Source organism: Alligator mississippiensis, chromosome 1 (assembly GCF_030867095.1).
Source record: "Alligator mississippiensis isolate rAllMis1 chromosome 1, rAllMis1, whole genome shotgun sequence".
NCBI classification, from domain to species: domain Eukaryota; kingdom Metazoa; phylum Chordata; order Crocodylia; family Alligatoridae; genus Alligator; species Alligator mississippiensis.
Window position 1 is genome coordinate 14,155,747 of NC_081824.1, and position 18,755 is coordinate 14,174,501.

The following is an 18,755-nucleotide window of genomic DNA, read 5'->3' on the forward strand; positions in this document are numbered from 1 at the left end:
TTAGCGACAGGCTAAAGAAAGCAACTACTTTTTTTTAGCACTTGAAGAGCATTTTGGAATAATATTACCTTTGTTTTTCTTTACTTTTAATTCAGAGAAAAGCTTGGTGTAAAATGCCTTGTTTTTGCCCATCTCCCAAGAAGCTGGGATTAAAATATTAAAGCTGTTCTTTCCATCCTGAACTGTTGTACAGAGTATTGCATAGTTTACAAGAATCATTACATAGTTCTGATGCTCCTGAGACGTTTATAGGAATGATCTAAAGACAAAAATAGAAACCAGGAAATGCAGTTCAAGTTGACTAAACTTATTTTAACCAGTCTCTGTGCTTGTAATAGGAATTATTTGTGAGCCATTACAGTTTTGTATAGTTACCATTCTAGCTGAAATTTTGAGATTTGATTTTTATTAAAGCTAGTCATTTTCTTGCAGAGAGAGATTGGTTCTTCAGTCGTGTACGGAATGCACTGCTTTTTCTTTCCAATTTATGGGTGTAATTGTTCCATCTGAAATGTTTTTACGATTAGTTTATAGGAGCTAAAGAAACTTTATGCTGTGCAAGTTCACTGTATACGGACACTCAAATACGTGTTAGGAGTCTTGGCAGGCAAAGTTGTTTGAGTAGATGTGATCTCTTTTATTAGACCAACTGAGTAGTTGGAAAGAAAATTCTTAGCAAGCTTTCAGGTCCAGTCACCCTTCTTCAGGCATAGGGAGTTGCTGTTAGGACTCTCTCTTTCACACTTTTTACGTACTGGGCTTATTGAATAAGCTGTTATAGGCTGTTTCTCCCAGCCGGTAGGACAAAACTAGGAAATTAAGTGAGAAAATAATTTGAATAATTTACAGACATTGAAATATAAACGAGTTAATGTTTTTAGGTGGTACGTAACCCAACCACTTACACTTAGAATTGTCTTAGTATAATATTCAAGTACTGACCAGAATAGAAGATTGAGTATTTGAGTACTTGATCATTCAAGTACTTAAGTACTAGACTGATAGAAATCTGAATTATGGGGGATTTACTCCTAAAATATTGTGATCTGAAAGGGAGAGACAGATAAATGAAGGGAGTTTTTCAAACTGAGTTACTCTGAGTGAGGAATAAACTTTCATGAAGACTTCAGTAAGATGTAAAAGATTATTTAAATTTGTACTTTGATTCATTTTGTCACTAATGCAGTGGTTCTCAACCTTTTTAGACTCAAGGCACCCTTCCATAACTTTCATGAATTAGTTGACACTCCATTTCAAAAACTAATTTATAGTGCTTACCTGCTGTAGGGCTGGGAAGGAAAGAGGAAGAGCAGCTGGCAGGGAAAAGCCTGCAGTGCAGTGAGTGGGGGAAGGAGAGTGGCTGGAAGGGAAGAGCCTGCATGTACCTCTTTACTGGAGCTTGCCTTTATCTCACTTAACCTCCTCTCTCCTGCAGCTTTAGGGGCTGGCTCAGCACCTACATTGAGAATCACAGTCCTAATGTATTGCTTGGGTGATGGTATTGGTTGGAGGTTAGCTAGAAAATGTTAGAATGAGATGAGGCTTTTTCACACATCACAAGATCCACATGTACAGGAGCTGTGATGTTTTTTTTAAAACCTACAGCCTACTTCTTAGTGCAGTGTGGCAAAATATAAGCCAGGATTTAACTTCCTGGCCATACTTTCTTATGTATAAAAATAAAAAAATACAACCTACAAAATTCCACCATCAGTTTTAATTGGATATTATTTCTATACTTCCCCTCTGATTATGGCCATGTACTCTTAAATTATTCTTATTTTGGAGGTGGCTCTATTTTAGCAATGGGTGGAATGACTCCTTTATATAGCAAGTTGTGATAGGCTAAGGTAAATGTCAGCTTTTTTTGTGCATGTTTCTTCTGAAGCCTTTTGGACACCTGCTGGATGACGCACTTCCCCTAGGATGAATGCAAACCAACCTATGAAATCCAGGGTTAAAGTATTAAGCTGTTTTCAGAGACCAATTTAAAATCTGGGACAGTTCTTTTTAAACGAAAGGAAAAGAGCCATTGTCCCTTGCTCACATGAATTGTCTTACTCTTGTGAGTAGTCCCGGGTCTTCAGTAGAATTACTTGAGTGAGCACCAATGTTGGATCAGGTCCAAAGTTTCTAGTTCAATTGAGTTGCAACTAGAGCTTGCTAAATGTGGCTGAAGCATTTTCTCTCCCATCAAGCTCAGTAAATCTGAAACTTTCCAATAAGTGGAAACTGGAAAATTCATCTTAGTGAGATGCTAGCTTAGGAAAATGGGGACAAATTTAAATGCCTGCATGAGTGTTTGTCTAAACAGAAACTTCAGTCTGGTGTTTCTATCCATATTGGCTGGCTGTTGTCAGACAATAGGAATGAAAGAAAGGCAAGATCTGCTGCTCTAAAGTGCTGTTAAAAACACTGGAGTTCTGCAGAGCTGCTCCTTTTCCACTTGAGGACTGCCAGGGCCTAAATCCATCTCAAGACTGACATGCAACAGAGTGAGATTTCTTGGCTACTTTGTCTAAATCAGAAGCAATGCTTTACTTTTAGCCCATGGACAAAATTATTGCATCAATGGCCATAATGTTATAACTATAGGATGGAGGTATAATGAGAGCTGTCGGCTTCTGCGGTGGTCTTTTGCCTGCTTTCTTCTTGCCTTGTGGACGTTGGTCCCAGCTAAAGCAGTGTGGGGCTGTTCTCAGACTTTTAAAGATTGATTTGAAGGGGAATTGCTGAACAAGAAATCATCCATAGACCGGATTGTGTCAAGTATGGTTTAAACAGGGACTGTGGATTTTTATCCCATTACCTGGGTTAGTTTCTAGTGATCTCTTTGTTCCTATGGGTTTACTGCTTGTTTGATCGCCTCTGCCAGCACTGCTTGCCTTCCCTCCATTATCTTCTCTGTTCTGATTTCTCTCTCCTCCTTATGCTCTGGTTTCTGCATATTCTTTCATAGCATCTGATGAAGTGAGCACTATTTCATATAACCAGAACATGATGCCAAAATTACAATAGCTGTGGTTGTTTTGACTTGGGGGTTGTTTTTTCTCTTTCATTTGTCTAGCCATTACCTAGCCATTCCCCTGGACCAAAACTCAGCCATGCTTCTAGTGTAATTAAAGCAGAAGGTGCACCAGAGGTGACAAAAGAAGCTGAAAGTAAGTCAAAAGGTAAGATGAATACATGTGTTTGCCTCTGGTTTGCTTTGTGCTTTTTTGAAGTGCCCTGTTATAGAGTGAAGTAGCAGAAATAACTTGTTCTATGAGAATCAAACAGCCTTTTGGGGAACAAAATCCAGGGCATAGTACTTGTTTCCCCACAACCCTCTGGGGGTCTACAACAAAAAGTAGACGAAACCACTACCAATTCTGATTGCCTTCTTACCTTTGTGGCCAGTATAAATTAGCTCTTCTGAATTGCAGTGTCCTGTGAGTATGGTGCCAAGCAAAACCGTTAGCAGACATAGCTGGATGCTGCCTAGCACCAATATGGGATTAATTTTTTTTAGATTTGAGGCAAATCCAGTTTCTGGGGCACAATCCCAAAATTCAAAGTTGTGAATAGTTGGCTGCTTTAGACGAAGCCTTTCCATTTTCTGTCTGTTTAAAAATTATATCTAGTAGTTTATATAATGAGATGTAAAGATATACAGATACGTGATAGAGTAGAAAAAAAGATGCATAATACATTTAATAAGATGCTTTCAGCATTTCTTAACAAGTACGACCTTGTTTGAAGTAGGCTTATCCACACTTTACAAAGGAGTGGAAACTAGTCAGAGGATTTAGTGAAAGCTTGTCTAAGTAGAGAAATCAGTATGCAGAGTATGAATTACAGCGCGCTGTCTCATGGTAACTTTCTGTATAAACACACAGCACCTGCTACCTTCCTGCACAGCCCATGTAGTAACAGTACTTGGCCTGCTATAAATTTATACCCTACCTTATTTCACACTCACTCTCTCCATATAGATGAGTCCTTATTTTTTTTCCAAGTTTTGTCAGTATTAAATTCAAAGTATCTTCAGATAATTGGATTCCAGCTGTAATTCTGTCAATGTAAGTGTTCTCACTAAAAATACAAGGCATCATCTAAACAAAATTGGGCAGATTTAACTAACAATGTATTTTTAAACAACATTAAGCCAGTCCAAAATTATGTGGGCATTTTTCTATATCTGTTTAAACCTTGCTGCCTGCAGTTTAGTACACATGTTCATTTTGCACTGTTTTTACTGTAGGTTTATTTGAAGGTGTGTATTTAAAACAATTAGCTAAATTGGTTGAAGTGTGTGTGTGTGTATAAACATCCTTATACCAAAATAAGTGGGTTATTTTAGTTCAAGCGAGTCATGTTTTTAAGCAAACTTAAACAAGGACTGGTTGGTGTATTGGAGCATGACTCTAGCTGAACAGGAAGTGACTTTCTTTAGCTGACAGTTATGTTAGTAAAAGCCTTCATGCAAATGAGGTTTTGGTGCACTAGTTTTGTTGAACTGAATAGGCTGTAGTGGTGTAAGTATTTTCATATAGGAATGACTACAGCTATTCTAAAACAGAGGAAGGCAGAAAACCCCAGAACCCATATCGGTCTGATCATGGGGTAAAATTCCATCCCGATCCCAAATGTGGCAATTGTGCTGACTGGGGAGGGGCAAGACCCTCTGACCAGGAACCTCTGGGTTTTAGTCCCATTATGAACATGGATACACCCCAGTCACAGCCCACGAGCCCTCACACACAGAAGGGGAGGGAAAATCCTTCCGGGCTTCATATGGCAATTAGCAAAGCCCAGAAGCATGGGAAATAAACTAAATACCTTCTATTCTGCTCTGTACCCTAGGTACAGCAGGCATAAATCCATGCATCACACCCTCTGACTGGACAGCTCGAATTCTTGTTTCTGTATTGTAAACTCATCCTAGATGCTTTCATCTTTCATAAGTAAGCCGGTGGTGGAGCTTTGCTTTTATTCTCTTGTTGCTGAGCACGGTCCTCTCCAACATCCACCAGCTCTAGCTGCAGAGCTCTTCACTATCTCCCAGCGATCTGTTTTGGGGTGCTGGGGCTGCTTCTGGGCTTTTGCCTTTTGCTCTTCACAGCAAACTCCAGACATTGCTTCTCCCCAGTCATCCCTGCCCAATGCCAATTCAAAATCTTCCTGATCCAGTGATGGAGATTCCACAATTTCCCTAGGCAATTTGTTCCTTTGCCTCGCTGCTCTAATATGAAGAAGTTTTTCCTGATATCCAATCCGCTGCAACTTCAAGCTACTACTTTGCATCTTCAAGCCATTGGCACACATCCTGCTTTCTGCAGCAATGGAAAAAAAACAGATATTCCCCTTTTCTTTATGGCAGCTCTTCAGACCATTTGGAGACTACTATCATGTCCCCTCTTAAGTGCCTTTTCCGTAGGCTGAACACAGCTGTTTCTTTTAACCTCTTGTATAGTTTGGCTTCCAAACACTTTTATCTCCTCTTTATTTATTTATTTCTACCTGTCTGCCTGCCTTTAACACTCCAACTTCTCCACTCCCTTTTTAAAATATGGAGTCCAAAAATGCACACAGTACTCTGCTTGGCCCTGGTTAGGTCTGATCTAAAGAGCCACTGTTGCCTCCTGTTTCTTGCACTGAATGTTCCTATTGATGCAGTCCAAAACTATTTGCCTTTTGTGCAGCACTGTGGGCACATATTGAGTCTGTGATCCACCAGGACTCCTAGATCCTTCTCCATAGTGCTGCCTCCATAGGCTTTTACAGGCATTTGTCACCCATTTTGTATTTATGCTTTTGATTATTGTTCCCGAGGTGTAGCACTTGCATTTGTCAACACTGGCCTTTATCCTGTTGGCTGTAGCCTAGCTTTCCAGTCCCTTGAGATTTTTCTGAATTGTGCTCTCGTCTGCCATTGCGTTTACAATATTTTCCAGTTTTGTCATCTGTAAATTTGCTCAGGAGGTAGTTATAGCAGTGTCCAGATAATTAATAAACATGTTAAATAGCACTAGGCCCCGGACAGACCTTTGTGGGACTCCACTTGAAATTTCTTCCCATCCCGACTTGGATTCATTTATAATTTCTCTCTGTGCATATTGATTCAGTTCTCTCTCCACCTAGTAGTAGCTTTGTCTGGCCCCCAGTTCTTTGGTTTGTTTATGAGGTCATGTGGGACTTCTGTGAAAACCTAACTGATGTCCAGATACAGTATATCCACTGCATTCACCCACCTAATAACTGTCAGAGATGGAGATCAGGTTTGTTCAGCATGATTTGTTCTTAGGAAATCCATGCTAGCTGCTTGTGATCAGCTTTTTCTCCTCCAGATGCTTGCAAATGATGTCATCCAGTAACTTCCCAGATATTGAAATGAGGCGGACAGATCTGTAATCCCCAGGTCCTCCTTTTTGCCTTCTTTAAAGAGAGGCAGTATGTTGTTCTTATATCTAGTTTTCTCGTACCTCGCCTGTCTCCCAGGACTTTGTAAATATTATCATCATGGGCTCAGATATCTTCTCTGCCAGTCCTTCATTACTGTGGCATGAAGTTCATCAGTCCCTGATGACTTAAATTCATTCAGACCTATTAAAACTCTGTTTCTTTTGTAATCTCAACCCTCATTTTATCGCTTTCCTTATCCATATAACTTTTATTAGGCGTCTGGATTAAGCTTAATATTTGGAAAGACAGGCAAAATAACTATTGAGTAGCTCTGCCTTCTTTGCATCTTCTTTTAAGAGCTCACTCCAGCTATTTAACAGTGGACGCACAGCTGCAGCTGCCTTGGTCTGTCTTTCTGGCCAACGTATTTACAGAACCTCTTCTTGTCTTCCACTTTCCTCACCAAGTGAAGCTCATTTTTTCAGTTTTGTCTCCCTGGTTTTGTACCCACAAGTCCTTGCTGTTCCCTGGTCCACTTCCTTGGTGACCTGCCCATCTTTCCTTCTGCTTTTGAGGCATCCTAGAATCAACTTCTGCAGCCACGTTGGTGTCTTGCCAGTTCTTCTTGTGCTTCTGTTGTCAGAATGGCTTCTTGTTGCGCTTTCAATACTTTAGAAGTGGCCTTTAAGTTTCCAGCCCTCCTGGACCTCTCTGTCCTCCAGTCTGTCTTCCCATGACACCATGCCTACTATCCCTGAGTCGGGTAAAATCTGCCTTTTTTGAAACCCGGTGTCTTAGTTCTGCAGACCTCATGTTTTTGCCATCTCAGGATCATGAATTCTATCATCTTGTGATAGCCAGCTTCCAAGTTTCCCATCACCTTCTCATCCTTCACCAATTCTTCCCTTATTGGTTAAGACAAGATCCAAGATAGATGATCCCGATGCCATATATACTGCTTTTGGAACAGAAACTTTTGCTCCACATAAAATGTTGGCCAAGTTCCTAACTTATGTTGCCTGTATTATTTCTGTAGCAGATATCTGAAAAATTGAAGTCTGCCATCAGCTATTATGACATAAGTTTTAGATAATTTTGTCATCTCCTTGAAGAGCGCCTCATTCACCTCTCCTGATTTGGCAGTCTGTAACTTTTGTCAGGCCCCACTATTATATCACTACTGTACCTTTTCTCTTCGTCCAAATACATTCCAGTATACTACCTTGTTCCTCCTGAACTGGGGAACCAAGTATGTGTATTTTTGATATATAAGATGTAAACACCACACTTTCTCCCAACCCTGTCCTTCTGAAACAGATTATATCCCTCAGCGTTGATGTTCCTGTTGTAGCTGTCATCCCATCAAGTCTCTGTAACATCAGTAAGATCGTTGTTCTTTTCATGTGACTGCCAGCTTTTCTTGCCATGTTTCTCGCCTGTGGATGCATGCATTGGACATATTTTGTGTTTTGACCTATTTGTTTCTCTCTTGCATCTCTTATTGGTTTCATGTGGCCTGTGGTCCTTTCACTGAATAGAGCTGCTGGTTCTGGTCCTTTCCCATCTGGATTTTTTGCTTTGACGCTGGAGAGTTTTGTTTTACTGTTTCCCCTGAAACTCAGTTGAAAGCCCTCCTTACTAGGTTTGGCCAGATGATGCCTAAAGACTGTCTTTCCAATTCTGGTCAAATGGATCCTGTTTTCTGATAGCAGTCCTCCTCCACAAAACATCTGCCCATTCTCAAGGAATCCAAAGCCTTCACGTCCACACTGGTCTCAGCCATGTGCTGACTTCCATGATGCAAAGGTCTCTGCTGGGACCCTTTACTTACTACTGGGAGGATTGCTGAGAACACAACTTGTGCTCCAAGTTCCTTAATCCTTTTGCCAAGAGCCTCAGAGTTTCCCACGATCTACTCAATGTAATTCCTGTCATTATTGTTTGTGCCTACATGGCCAAGCAGGGAAGGGTAGTGGTTTGAAGGATGGATGAGCTTTGGCAATCCTACCATGACATCCTTAATACAGGCTCCAGGCAAACAGCACACCTCCCAGGACCCCATATCCAGATGACAAATTATATTGAGAGGGTGCTGGCCCCAGCAGCTTTACCTGGGATCCTGGGGGCCATGGCAAGAATGCTGGCCAGCAGCTGGAGCATGGCTCTGGTCGGCCAGGCTCCAGTTTTGGGCAGCAGGCACTGCCACCATGTGCACCACTCGGCTTTTTTCAGCATGTGATTTTTGTTTTGTTTTGTTTTTTTTTGACCTTGAGCTCTTCCAGGGTCAAAAGATCCCCCCACACTGCAAGGTACCAGTGCAGGAACGCCTGCATGTGTGGTGCTGCAAACAGGTCTGTGGCAACACATACTGCACATCCACACTCATCTGGTTGCAGCCTTCGCGTTTAGTTCATCACTTAATAAAAAAAATCAGGTCTCCTTCAAATATTTAGTTTAGCAGTGGTTTATTTTGGTTCCTGGGAAGTCAGTTTTGGCTTTCATTGCAAGTACGTACACAGCTTTTTTTAAAGAAGAAACCACAACTTTACTTTGTTTTCAGTATAATCATATTTAAGTACAGCAGCTGTGGCTGCTGCTACTGTACTTTTAGTCCTGAATCTGTAGGTGCTTTTTAGTCTTTGAAGTGCAGCTTAAGTTTACATAACACCGTCTTTTCATAGTAAAATGCTAGTTACAATACAAATTCCTGCAGTAAATATACTGTAAATAACTTAAGTACTGGAACATTTGGGTAATAAAAATCTCTGACTTTTTGACCCCCTGCCTAGAAAAAAAATGGCAAAATGAAATTTTTTACATAGGCATTTTTGCCTTTTTACCCCCTTCGGAGGGGGGTCACTTATTGGTCCCAGGTTTTGCATATCATGTGTTTTCAGACGAGGCAGATTTTGGCAGAGTTCAGTAAGTGTCTCTAACTCCTTTGTCTTGTAGGACATACTTCTCAGGTCCAATTCCTTGTCTGATGCTTCTTTGGGATGTGATTCTGAACTACCTGGCTCTCCCCTTTTTGCATTTCTTTTTTCTAATGATTATTTTCTCTGGAGTTTCACCTCTGTAGACACTGATTTACAGTTTGATTTTTGAGGGAAGCCAGAGGCAGGTAAAGTGAGGAACACAGGCTTTACAAGGAAACCTGCAACACCCATTTAATGCTCTGATGCCATCTCTGCCAGTAGCAGATCTAGGCAAAAGCACAAGTACTTGAATGCAAATCTTTCCTCAGGTGTTTTGGAGTGGAAGGAATTAATGCAAAGACCTTCTTGCTCAATTTCTTATAGTTTATTTCATTTTTCTGGTATTAAAATGGCTCTGATTGAATTAGACAGTATATCTCTCTCAAACGTATCCTAAAATCAGAATAATTGAAATGAGATAACATGACCCGATCCTATGGTGTGTGGGCTGCTGGATCGAGCCTACAAATTAATTTTTGGCTGCAGTGATTGGTGGCAGAAATTTTGCTGCTGAATTGAAAACATGGCGCTAGTAGGGGCAGCGGCAACTTCATGCAAAGTGGAGGCCTGTCTTCTGAGTAAGATGTGCTAATTTTAGCATTCCACTCCATAAAGGTTTTTGACCCCTGATTTAAATAATTGATTTTAATTACAAGTTAAATCAGATGATGAAACCTTGCTTTCAATCAATTTTAAGCTTGATTTGCATTTATACTTTTTTCCTAAAGAAAGGTTGTGTCTCATTGATCAGCAACTGTGAAGACATGTTGATTTGCAACTACCTATAACCATAACACTAGATTGGTGTGTTTTGCTAATCACAGATATACTACATACACAAGCAAAGAATTGTAGCTTAAATTCTTATTTTTGCACATTCCAGTTTGTTAAAAAATGGAGAAAGCCACTTATTTACTAGACCTTTTTTACCCATAATTTGTGTGATTTTGCTTTTAGATTTGAAATTCTAATTCAATTACATGGAGAAATCTAGTGTGTTACAATTTTAACTAAGTAAAACTACCTTAAAATGTTGAATACATAAAGAAAAAAGTTCATCAAAAATGTTTTGTATTAGAAATGATTTAATTAAACAAAGGATGTTTCCTTTCTAGTTATTAAATTAAACTTTTTCCCCCTGGGACATGAGACTGGAAAAAACAAAACAAAACAAAAGTAGGGAGATGCAGAACTTGCCTGCTTGGCTGGAAAAAAGTGACCCATAGGAGCAGAAGAAATGAATCAATAGCACAGTAAATCTCAACCTTTTAGAGTCAGGGGCCCCTTCAACACTTCTTTGAATTTGGTGACCCCCCAGGTGAGAACCACTGCCTCAGCTGACCTCGGTGGTTCTCAACTGGGGTGACTGCTGCTTCAGACAGATGTAGCGTCAGACAGGGAGGGAATGGTTATGGCAAAAGCATGCACCCTTACCTGCACTGGGATTATCTGATGAACCTAAAGCAGTCAGAAGCTCTCAGTCCTGCTGCAGCCCTTCCCAGTTTGATCCTGTGTGCTCTTCCCCAAAATGCTATAGCCACAGCTTTTTCCCTGTAGCAGTTTTACTTGGTGGCAGCAGCAGCTGCTGCGCCACCCCTGAAAGGATCTCATAGCTCCTTTTGGTTTCTCTAGCATACCAGTTGAAAACCACTGTAACAGTATGATAGATTTAGGCTGTGGGCAAATACACATTTTACCCATCTTAAAAGGCCAGGCATGGGGAATGCCTGCTTGGGAGCATGTATGTACTGTTAGGCTGTAACTATTACATCTTAATGATTCTGTAGCGATAAATATTAGTTAAAATTACACTAATTTTATCCCTGCTTCATTCTGGAGTTGGAATGTTTGTGCTACAGTTGTATCGCTGCAGAATCCTGGAGATGTAGCTGTCACATGGTGTCAACTTATAGCTGCATCCCTTGCTATCAATACAGTTGTTTCACCTATTTCTGCTTTAGTGTGTATATATATTTATATAAATGTGTGTGTGCATGCATATATAATGTGTGCATGCACACACACTTTATTTCTATATATATAAAAATGTATAAGTGCGTGTGTACATACACATGCACACACGCACATATGTGTGTGTATATATATATATATATATATATATAAAAACAAAAATAAAATTAGTGGTATGAATTATGGATGTAAATATAATTTAAAAATTATCCACTTAACCAATATAATTAGAGAAGGTTAAATGGTTAACCACTAACTCATAACTGGTTAGAGGGTGTGGATCCCTGGACTGGTGCCTGCCCTGCTCTGCTGTAGGTGAAGGGCTACAGCTGCCTGCCTGTAGTAGCGTGGGGACCCAGTGACCCACCCAGAGACGGATGTTGCTGGGAGCTACTCCCCAGGGTGGCAAGCCCTGCTAGGCAGCACAGCCCGCGTGGAAGCCACGGGTGGCAGCAGCAGACAAGGGACTTTCCCAGCCCACTGCAGCTACTGGGGCACTGGGAGGGAGGGAGCAAACTAGCTATGGGTACTAGTTGTCCCCCCCTGCCCCCTTCCCCTTCCCTCACCCTCCTCACTTCTCCTGCCTGCCTGTCCTGCTGCCTTCCTGTTCCTGAAGCACCACACCGCTACCCTTCCCCGCCAGTCTGTTTTCCGTGTTAAATGTTCATCGGTAATGCATTACCAATATAAATATACTTATCATTTAAACGTTTAATCTTTCCCATCCCTAGCATGAATGTCATGCTGAACACTTGTAAAGTATTCCAGAGTTGGTAGCTATACTAGAGCAGAGTATGATTGTAATAGCACTTGACACTTTTCTGAGCTGTCTTTTTAGACAAACTGCTAACATAAACTTTTTCATGCAGCAGGTTCGAACGCTGCACTAATGTAATCATAGTACTATTTTTGTTTCAGCCAAGGAATATTGCAGGACAGTATATGCCTATGAAGGTTCAAATGAAGATGAGCTTACTTTTAAAGAAGGAGAGATTATCCAAATAGTAAGTAAGGTAAGGCTTTCACAGTTTTTATCTGTGTAGTTGAAGTAATTAATATTAGCACAGGAAGGTCTCTTAATTTCCAGATCTGTTCTGACTAATATGTTTTGTTTAACATGCTGCTGCTGTTTGGTTTTATTTGAATAGACCGGAGCCTATGCTGAGAGGTATCCTTGGTTGTCCTTACAATGGTGTGCTAAAGCAGTGTTTTTCATCCCATGGGTCACGACCCAAAAGTGGGCTGCAAGAATCTATGAAAGGGTTGTGAACAAACTTCAAAAAAATGGATCAACAAATGGATTCTCCTTTAAAAAAGAAAAACATGGGAAACCTGCTAAAGGTTATAAAAGCAGAAAAATACTACTTTTTTTTGGTGTGGGGGGGTCCAATTTTCATTTTGGCAAGTGTTTCCCTCATAACTTTTTTGAGGGAGAGAAAAGCTAAGAAAGCAGGGAGGGTGGGGGCATTTGTCCTAGTGAGCTTTTTTTTTTAAATGAAATAGCTTAATTCTGCACTTAACTATTGGAATGTAGTATTTTGATTTAAAAGTATTATACTTCCTTTCTTGGCATTCATCTTCGCTTAAGCTCCAAGTGTATTAGAAAACATTTGGGATCTGAGAATATGATTTTTTTTTTAACATAAGTGGCTTATGGTGGACAAGCTTTGCTTACCCAAGGAATAAGATTTATTAGCCTAATTGTTTGATATTTGTGTGAGACGAAAAACGTCTTGCTAAGGTTAAAGTATACCAGTTACACCCCTGTTCCGTTTTGCATGTTTTATTGTAACAAAGATGACAAACCCTCTTAAGCAAGGGCTGAAATTAATTCGTTTGTGTTTAATTGTCTTCACTTACATAATTTCCTTCTTTTTAGCCACATTTTACTAGCTGAGATATTGGAGGATTTTGTCTTAAGTGAAAAATGTAAACATACTAACTCTTATAATAATCCAGATTTCATATTAATATTTGACATTGACAGAGAAATACCCTTTCTTTAAAAGGATTTTCAAAGTTTATGCCAGGCTACAGACAGATACTGTACTTTTCCCAGGATAATGCATTTTATCCTGCGAAAAAGTAGTTTGGATGTCCATATCCATTGTCCTGGTGATTATGTATGGTTTATTGGGTTGGTTTACTCCGGGACATCGCAAAATGTGTCTGAACAAGTATCCCAGGATTGCATCATTGAATCAATGGCATAAAAGCAGCAGTGTGTTCAGCTGCTCACTAGACCCTGACTAGAAAGTCACTGTGTGCACACTAATCCTGGAACATTTCTGTTCTCGGACAAACACAGGCACGTTTAGTTTAGGGATGGGCAAATGAAATGTCTGTTCCTGGCTCAAGAGATACTGACAGGTCTTTAATGAAAAAATCAATATAGCTATCACTATGATTTTATTTCATTATGAATACAACTTAGAAATAAATTGTAGCAGACACTTAACTGATATCTTTTAAGAGGTCCTTTCCCCAAAGAATGTGCTGTTCAAGCAGATAAGATGGAAAAAAGGTGAGATTGGTGCTGTCTGGCCTTGGATAAATAACAGCTGATCTGGAGCGGACCCAGGAATAGACGCCCTCTACCCAGTCTTCTGAGTCCTAGTCCAGCCATTTTCCCTGCACTGCTTCCTGAGTCTAGATTTCCTAAAACCCCTGTCACAATGACTATAACTCAGTCCAGTTTTTGCTCTTCCTTAAAATGCTTTGGCAAATCTTGTGACATTTTAATATTGATAAAAGTTGCACTTAAATAACCTTTCTATTATTTTTTTCAGTCTACCCATGTTTATTTTCCAAATGAAGCAAGTGGTTATAAGTTAGCAACTTAATCAGGATACACCTAATTTCTGAGCCATTTAGAACCTCACATACCACTATTGCTGTACATTTTAAGAAATTAATTACCAGAGTAGATGAAATTTTGTTTGCAGTAGATAAAATACGTCACCTCTATTGAAGAAAACCAGTACAGTTGAAAATTTACTGTGATTGCCCCATATCTCAGTGCTTGTGTGTCAGATTTGTAAAGATGGATGCCTTTTGTTTTGTATGTCAGACCTTCAGTTTCTTCGAGAGTTGCTTAAGGGATTCAGTTAAGGAATAACAAGATTTAAAAATTGTACTCACTTCATTGTGCTCTTATTTGTTACTGTTATGCCCCTTCCTCCATCCTATTTAGTGTGTGTACAAAGTGGCTTCCTTTTTATTTTGGTTCTTTAATCAGATTGATACACATGATTGTACTTGTTCAGTTCCAGATGTGGGCTTGGGGCCCTTTGTGTCACAAAGACCATCATTTTATCAGTTCCTGGCATTAAGAAAACAAAAGAATAAACTCCTCAAGATAGCATGAACTACACAAAGGAAGTTAAGGGAGGGGAAGGGGAAAAAGTGAAATAGATTTGTACATCTTGCCAGTGTCAGTTAATATCTGCCAGGGGTAGATAGTAAGTCAGTTATGCAGTTGAGATCTAATGAATTTTATCATGGATCCCAAAAAAGGACATACCTTGCCATGTCAGACATGCATAGCAGGATGCACAATTTTGGGGATCTGGGATAAAATTCACTGGATCCCAATTGTGTGATTGGTGTGCAATGTCCCTGATTCCGGACTGCCTGCATACCCTAACATTCAAGTACTAGTCCCCAGTGCTGCCGCCCCTCCTCCCCTCCAGTGCTGTTTGAACTTGTGAGTGCCTGGGATCCTGATCCATGTGCACTGTCTAGTTTGAAGCCCTGCCACGTAGCCTGGTGCATGGCTGTATTGCATGGTGCCGCAGTGATGGGAGCCCATCAACTCCTCATGGTCCAGCACCTTTTAAAAGCCCCACCATGCTGCTCTGCACATGGGACAGCAGAGTTAAGCTGCAATTGTGCTAGTGTGGGGAAAGCTCATCATCTCCTGTCCCCTTTTCAAGTCCTACAGGCACAGCTGCATAGCAAAGCTTAACATGCCACATGTTCAAGTTAAAGCACCATATAAACCAACCACAGAGATGTTCTATATAAAATGTGGAAATCTTTCCTTTCTGCCTAGTTTTCTATTTTATGGCACAATAAATTGAACATGTGACATGTTATAGTTTGTGTGATTAATATATTAATTGTGCGATAACTGTAACATGTCAGGGGTCTTTGATTAAAAAAGACAGAGAGAGATATTAAAATACCTGGAAAAGTATTGGTATCCAGGTTGTAGCCATATTGGTCTAGAGGCACAAGTTTTGATTCCTTTTTCCTCCTGGAAAAAGTGTGGGCACCGTATGAAATGTGCACATAAAATATTCTCTGGCCTTTAACTGACTGCAGTATCAAAACATTTGTTATGAAATGCACAAGTCTATCAAGTAACCGTTTTGTGCTGTAGGTAGTACATATTCTGTAATTTTTTTTCCTGGAAAAATCGTTCAGTAGGGCTATGAACAGGGAAAACGTGAACTGACATTTGGATATGAGGCAGAAGATATTTTCTCGGATGCCTAAAACTGGAAACTGCAAAAAAATTAGTAGGTTTCTCCCAGCTTTCTGAAGCAGCTTATATCCTAATATAATTTTTAAATTGCTGCATTGACGGTGGTTGCTGTGTTGCCAGAGGAAACATATCGGTTAGTGCCAAGACTACCTCCTTACAGTGTGGAAAATAATGTCCAAATGAAAAAATTCTTAACTCTGTTGGAAGATAAAAATACAAATTAGGTTGACAAAATGTTTTAGATTCATACTAGATTAAATGAAAAATGTATGATTAAATATCTAAAATCTTAACTCTTACTTTTTTTAGTTCCAAACTTCTCATCCTTTTTTATCATATGGTTTTCACGGTCTTGTTTTTTCTTTCTTACTCTTTTTTCACTCCAATTTTAAAATACTGTGTTAAGTTTTATGAGTTGACAGAAGTCACTAATTTAGGTGCTTAGAATAGCTCTTTGTGTAGATTATAGCTAACCTCCAGACTTCAAAATACCCAGTGTAAGATTGATGCAATTAGAAAGCTAAATAGAGTTATTTCTGTATACGTAACTTGTGCATGCTTAAAGAGTAGTCACCTGTGTTTATTTTATTTCGTTTTTTGTATTGCTGCTTCCTTTAGTTCAGTGTGGTTGTGAATTTTGTGTTCTGTATTCTCTTATATTTGATTTCCCTGCCAGGCCCTAAGCTTGTATTGCTAGAATGAGCCAAGTGTTACTGTCAATACAAAGACATTTCAGTAGTAGTTTATCTAACTTGTATAGAGTGGTGACCCTTCTAACTATTGGTGTGGTATATTAAATAAGGTCACTAAAACCGAATAAATCAGTTTGTGTGCAGCAAGCCATAGCAGTATCTTATAGATCAGGTTTGACAAATTGAAGCAATAGTCCAGGGGCTGGCAATTATTTTACAGGCAGCCCAGGGCAGGTAAATATTAATTTTCTAATTTTTTTAGGGGCCCTGCGGGCTGGATAGAGTGGCCTGGTGGGCTGCATCCAGTCCCTGGGCCACATTTTACCCACCCCTGCCATAGTCTGTCAGATGTGTTTTTTGTGACTTTTACCTTAATGGAACAAATGCATGTGTTTCATTCTGTCTACCTAGACAGAAACACCCATGTTTCTCTACTAAATGCAATGAATAGTCAACCATTCTGAGAATGGGAATTTTCAGTGCAGTTGTATAATATGTCGAGTCTGTGCTTTATACATGAATTTCCTTTTTGTTTCTGTTCACTCTTCCCTTCCAAGTATATACTCATACACTAGACTGCAACTCTGTTTAAAAAAAAAAAAAAAAGAAGAACTTGGATATTAAACCATACCTTTTTTTTCCAGTCTGTCAAACCTTTTGTCACTCAGTTTTCCCAAGTAAATTTTAATTATTGAAACAGATAATTCTTCCTTTGAGATTTAGCTAAAGCATTAGTTAATGTTGATAACAACAATTTGGATTTCATACTGGTATAATAAATACTTATGCACGCATTTTTTCTGTAGCTCAATTTTTTCCATAAAATTAGTAGCTGTTGAATAACACTGTCCAAATAAAAATGATACTCTTGTTTGTTTTTAGGATACTGGAGAATCAGGATGGTGGAGAGGAGAACTTAACGGTAAAGAAGGAGTCTTCCCAGACAACTTTGCTGTTCAAATACAAGAGTCTGATAAGGACTTTCCTGTAAGTTTGGGGGATTTTTTGTATTATCCTCATTTTTCACCTCTTTCCCTTCCTTATCCCAAAACTCTTATCATGTAGTCATTTGCCAGACATATAGATACAGAAGAAATATGCCTGATATAGTTCATCACTTCATAATGTAAATACTGTGGTGCCATTTTTGCCATATCTTCAATTAAGCATCCAAGCTTCCCCTTTACTTTTAATTAAGGAGGGCAGTATTATGTAAAAAACTTCAGTGTAAAATATGTAGTCCGTGAACACTTCTAGATCTCCAGTCTTCCAACTGAAATGTGGTGCTCAGATTTACTTGATCTGTTTAACATGGGCAACTATGATCTTTAAAAGGAAGAAGCTTTCCTGTACTGTTATTTCTAGTCCCATTTTCCTAGTTTCATAGGCATTAGGGGGCTGGAAGGGACCCCGTGAGATTGAGTCCAGCCCCCCTGCCAGAGGCACGAAGTCTGCAGGGATCGGATGATCAAGTTGTGGAGTTAGCACCATATATGAGACAATGCAGTAGTTACATCATGTTCAATTGTTGTTTTCCCAGGCCATGTACAGACATTCACTTTCTTGTGGGAGAGTTGCTGCTCTCCCAATAGAAACCATGAGTATGTGGACATTCAGGATTTTTCTCCCAAAGCAAAAAGGGCTGCTCTAGGAAAAAAATAACCTAAATCACTCCTAAGAGAGTTTCTCCTGGGAGAGTGAATGCCTGTGTACATTTTCTTCTGAAAGAAGCCACAATGCAATTTTTCAGCATCCCAGGGTGCTTTACTCTATTCTCCTTCACCACCACCCCCCTCCCCCACACCCACTCCAGGAGACAGGGTGTTGTTCCCTGGACTTTGCTGCTCCAGCCAAGCAGGGAGCAGAGCACATCCCTTCACAATCCCTGCATTATGAGACAGGAAAATGCAAGCTGACTCGAAGCAGTCTGGGTCAGCCGTTTAGGCTGCCCTGTACACTGTTGTCATCTGTCTCAGACAGACTAAGAGAACCTGCCAAACACACTGAGATGTGTGTGCATGGGTCCCCTGGTTGCACAGCAGCAGCACTGCAACCTCTCTGCCTTTCAGAGGCTTAGCATTCTAGTGTCTGTCCAGGCATCTCTGGGTATGTTTTTCTACCAGCAAAACACGCCTGGGAGAATTCTCCCAGGTTATCTGAATGTGTGTACACAACCCCACACTTCATTACTTGAGCACTGGAAGCAGGTATGGAATTATGTAGACATATTTCACATACGAGTAT

General features: G+C 39.9%; 1 protein-coding gene across 5 annotated transcripts in view; it reads left to right on the forward strand.

Annotated features, from left to right (window-relative positions):
- CD2AP (CD2 associated protein) overlaps window positions 1–18,755 on the forward strand; it is a 123,268-nt gene that overhangs the window by 74,433 nt on the left and 30,080 nt on the right. For 3 of the 5 annotated variants that reach the window (XM_059729022.1, XM_059729019.1, XM_019480569.2), the window contains 3 exons: window positions 3,068–3,173; window positions 12,249–12,343; window positions 17,394–17,498. In XM_059729022.1, the coding sequence (XP_059585005.1) occupies window positions 3,068–3,173; window positions 12,249–12,343; window positions 17,394–17,498 (306 nt within the window). The remainder of the gene's footprint in view (window positions 1–3,067; window positions 3,174–12,248; window positions 12,344–17,393; window positions 17,499–18,755) is intronic. The other 2 variants (XM_059729010.1, XM_059729015.1) reach the window with 2 other exon arrangements.